The following is a 5000-nucleotide window of genomic DNA, read 5'->3' on the forward strand; positions in this document are numbered from 1 at the left end:
TCGTAATGACAATACACAGTTCTCATTATATCTATCCTTAGTGACATCTCCATATAATGATTAGTCTATCGTCATTACCGTCATCATCGCCATTCTCGCAAAAACAATCATCACAGTAATCTCTAGTACTATTATCTACATAATGACCAAACCACCGTCAGAAGAAAGGCTACTACTTTTATAGCACGACAGTAATGGTACGATTCATTATTTCCTTACGGTCATCGTCATTAATCACAAGGCCTGTCTTCTGCCACGATATTCGCCGTCTTTCCCTTGCCCAGCACCTTCAGCTACTCATTAATCAATATTCTTCCCCCTCTTAACACATTCTGTCAGTGAATATGTTTATATGCATCAGCAGTGTCAGCACACATCCGCACATCCGCCTAAGAGTCTGTGTAAACATCTAAATGCATATAGATGTCTACACAAATAAATCATATTTCCCATTAGCGTGGCTCACTCAAAAACAACAAACAAACAAATAAAAAACTGCAGAAAGCCAAACACACCTTCCATGTTTTTTTTTCCTTTTTCCTTTTTACAAAATATTGCGGGGAAGCAGTAAAGAATTTCAAAGCGAATGCCTCTTTCAAGATCCAGATCTGTCGGGGAGAAGAATGGGAAAAATGCAAAGCTGAAAGAGCGAGGATGAAGAAAATAAAAGTGAGATACGGAAACCAATTTCAACTCCTGATTTTTGAGGGGAAATGAGGAAGAGGGAGAGGGAGAGAGAGACGGTGAGAGGGAGAAGGACACGAAGAGAGGAAGAAAAGAGAGAGGGAGAGAAAGGATACGAGATGACGTGAGGTGAGATGAGATGAGGTGACGTGAGCTGTGGCGAGGTGAGATGAGATGAGTTGAGATGAGATGAGTTGAAATAAGTTAAGTGAGATGAGGTGATATGATGTGACATGAGTTGAAATGAGATGAGATAAGATGAACTGAGATGAGAGGATATATGAGAAGATTGGAATAGGGAGATAGGGGGGGGGGAGGAGAGGGAACGGACGACAGGAAAGAGACAAGAAGTGGAGAGAAGGAGAAGGAAAGAGACAATAAGTCGAGACAAGAGACGAAAAGAGGAGGAGGAAAGAGAGACAAAAGCAGAAAGGGTATTTACGCTCTCCTTTGTGACAAAGTGGAAGAAACATCTGCTTTTAAAAAGAATAATACACACATGGAAGGTGAGAGCGAAAAAATAAGGTACATGCAGATAACTAGTAGACAACGAGAAGACGAACAAACAAGATATTTGAATGAGAAACAGTTCTCAAAATACCAACATCCACTCAAAATAAAAACCACCAATATCTCCCTTCTGACTCAACAGAGACAAATACATCCAAATACATGTCTTTTTAACCAAATAACACGAGTACCAAAAAAGGGAAATGATAAACGTAAACAAGCAGTGCAATAATCGATATCACACGCAAAGACACAGAACAACACCGAAAGAAAGGTGTCCGCACTAACCTGCAGAATCTTGCAACGGTTGGTGTTGCAGACCTCGTCGACGCACGGCTGATACATGCCCAGGGTGACGCAGTTCAGGAGGATGACGAACATGCTGATGCGTTCGAACCACGTGATTCGGCAGTTAAGGAAAATGTCGACATTGTTGGGCTGTTAGGAACTAATGCGGTTATGCTGCCGAGTGTGAAGGGGTGACTAAAGAAGATCAAGGATTAAAATATTGGCAATGATGATAATGATAATAAAGACAATAATAATGTCAATAATACTGATGATAATAATGGTAAAGGCAAAGCAAATTACAATGATAATGATAAGATTAAAAATAACGTTGATTGTGATGTTGATGAGAAATACAACAATAATGATACTGATAATTATAAAAGCAGCAACAATACCACTAATAATAACTATTATAATGATAATAATAATAGCAATAATAACAGTAATAATAATAACGTTAGTAATTACAATAATGATCACATTAATACTAGTATCTCAATAATAATGATAAGATCACAAGAACAATACTGATAACAATATTAACAAAACAACAACAATAAAAGCAATGATGATACTAATGATTATGATAATGATGATGATGATGATGATGATAATAATAATAATAATAATAATTATGATGATAATAAAAAAGTGATAATAACAATGATGATAATGATAATAATAATGAGAGATGATAATGATGATAATAATGATACTAAGAACAAGAATAGAAATAATAATGATAATGATACAATAATAGTAATGGTAATAATATTAATGATTATAACAATTATCATTATCATTATAACAATATTCAGCAATAATTATAATACTAATAATCATAATAATAGTAAAAAATGCGCTTTGATCTTGCAGACAAGGAATGAGAGAGGCATAATTAGGATAATTTTATGAAATATGACTATAAAAACAATGTTTAAAATCAAGGAAAGGCAGTTATAAAAACGACCAAATTGATTCCTGATTTTCACTGTTCGAGATTCTTGTGGTGTCTTGGGTCAACAGAGAGTCGTCAAGAGAGAGAGAGAGAGAAAGAGAGAGAGAGAGAAAGAGAGAGAGAGAGAAAGAGAGAGAGAGAGAAAGAGAGAGAGAGAGAGAGAGAGAGAGAGAGAGAGAGAGAGAGAGAGAGAGAGAGAGAATCAGAATACTGATACTCGGAGCAAACGAAGGCAGCAAAATGCCCCGCCCTTGAATTTTGAGGAAAGTGGAGGGAGGTTGGGGGGGGGGGGGTGACGATCCCTATCACTTCCTGGTCATGAACACTGCTTCAGATTCAGTAGATGTTTCTTTTAAAAAATAATTTATTTGAGAACGGAAATATGCGAAAGTTAATAAGCGATCACACAAGTTTTCAGCACATATTGCAATGGAACGGAAATGAAGTTAAAGTAATGAACACACTTTACTCCCTCTTAAGAAAAAAAAAAAAAAAAATCCAACATGGGAAGAACATCAAAATGGAAATGCAGCTCGAGATTATAACATAGCGAAACACGATAACACTTGAATGTTCTGATATCAGTTGGTGGCCGAAGTTTATCCCCTCGAAACCAGCGCCAGCGATGACTTGTCCTAATGTCAGAATCTTGCTCGTAAACAGACGAAAATGGTGAAGGTTAGGAGAGATATTTTTGGTTGCCGAGCAGAAAGAGTCAGAAGAAAGCGGTGATGATGACGGTGATGAAGGGGACGAAGCAGAAGATGAGGAAGAACAATAAGGAAAATAAGAAGAAAAGGATGGCCAGGAAGAAAAGTAAAAATTAAATAAGAGCCGAATAAGAAAATAAATAAGAAATAAACACTACAAACATATGTCTATATAAAAGACGAAGTAAAAAGACATCAGCCAGTAAATGACACGGGTAAAATCAAAACAAAAAATAACGAAAAAGGCATAATGTCAAAAAATTGGGGCCAAGAAGGAGACTCTCAAGTATGGCCATATGTTGACAGCTCGTGCTCGAGTGCCAGTCCTTGAGAGTAAGAGTTCCGAGGAGGAGGACGAAGAAGAAGAAGAAGAAGAGGAAGGGAAAGGAAGAGGAAGAGGAGGAGGAGGAGGAAGAAAAAAAGGAAGAGGAGAAGGAGAGGCAAGAAAAAGAAGAATAGGAGGAGGAGGAAGAAGAAGGAGGGAAAGGAAGAGGAAGAAAAAAACGAAGAGAAGGGAGAAGGAAGAAGAAGAGGAAGACAAAGAGAAGGCAGAAGAAAAAGAGGAGGAGGGGGAGAAGGAAGGAGAAAAAGAAAACCGAGGAATAAGAGTAGGGCATGGAGAGAGAGAAAAAAAAACGGTCGAGGAAGAAATAGAAAAAAAAAATGAAGATGAAAAAATGCAAAAAAGGAGAATGAAAAAAGAAGAGGAGGATACAAGAAGAGAAAGAGGAAGAGACAGCATCACGAAGAGGAGACGCTGCATCGTACACTTCATATCCGAAGAACGGCCGCCAAAGATTGCAATATAAGGACGAAGAGGCAGCGGGGCACTCCATAATCGACCTGGGTATTGGCGAAGGTGGTAGGGGGGGAGCTGGTGTGTGGGGGGTAGCAGGGAGGGGGCTGGTGTGGGGGGGGTAGCAGGGGAGGGGGGCTGGTGTCGGGGGGGTAGCAGGGGAGGGGGGCTGGTGTGGGGGGGGTAGCAGGGGAGGGGGGCTGGTGTGGGGGGGTAGCAGGTTGAGGGGGGAGGGCTGGTGTGTATGGGGGTAGCAGGGGAGGGGGGCTGGTGTGTGTGGGAGGGGGTAGCAGGGTGAGGGAGGGGGCTGGGTGTGTATGGGGGTAGCAGGGAGGGGAGGGACTGGTGTGTGGGGGGTACCAGGGGTTGGGAATGTTGGTACTGGGGGTAAAGGGCGTAAAAAGGGGAAGGGGGCGGATGGTGGGGAGGGTAGTAGGAAGGTAGGCAAGGGTAAAGGGAGGCGAGGTAAGGGTCCGGGTTGAGAGTGGGGAGGGGCGAAGGGAGGGGGGATGTGTGTGTCCGGGTTGAGGGTTTGGGGGAGGGGGGAGGAGGGTTAAGGGAAGGGGTGAAAGCCACGTCAACAGCAGGTCTCCCGACGTCAGCTTGCCTCTCACGCCTCCTCCCACGTCGTTCCAAAAGTCCTTTTAGCCGCGTTTTCTTGTGTGACATTTGCTTCTCTCGCTTCCCCGCTTTTTTACATAATAACGTTGCTATCTGAATGCTATGAGAGCGACACAAAGCCTTCCACTCTGAACGCGTGGAGATTGAATTGTAGAATCTCATGATAACAGAAAAATGACAAAACGATGATATTAATAAAGAGACAACCAACACTAAAAAAAAATATATGAATATTATTAGATAAAGAAAAAATTATAAAACATAAAAAATACCTCCAGACCTAAGATAACGTGACCACCAAACAGCAGGCAAAAGAAGGAGAAAGTAAACGACCCTCCTTTCCTCAAAGGAAGAAGAAAAAAATCTGATAAACAATAGACAGCCCAAGCCAGAACCGCTCCAAATAAGCCAGAGCAGGAGAGGCTCCTCC

At 41.2% G+C, this 5000-nt stretch overlaps 1 protein-coding gene across 1 annotated transcript in view; it reads right to left on the reverse strand.

Annotated features, from left to right (window-relative positions):
* Positions 1 to 1653, reverse strand: part of Ca-alpha1T (Ca[2+]-channel protein alpha[[1]] subunit T) — a 126350-nt gene extending 124697 nt beyond the window's left edge. Inside the window, exon 1 of the mRNA XM_070124997.1 lies at positions 1483 to 1653. Within this exon, the coding sequence (XP_069981098.1) occupies positions 1483 to 1575 (93 nt within the window). The 5' untranslated portion in view covers positions 1576 to 1653. The remainder of the gene's footprint in view (positions 1 to 1482) is intronic.
* Between the last annotated feature and the right edge of the window lie 3347 nt (positions 1654 to 5000).

The sequence above is a fragment of the Penaeus vannamei genome, chromosome 9 (assembly GCF_042767895.1).
Source record: "Penaeus vannamei isolate JL-2024 chromosome 9, ASM4276789v1, whole genome shotgun sequence".
Taxonomy (NCBI): Eukaryota; Metazoa; Arthropoda; class Malacostraca; order Decapoda; family Penaeidae; genus Penaeus; species Penaeus vannamei.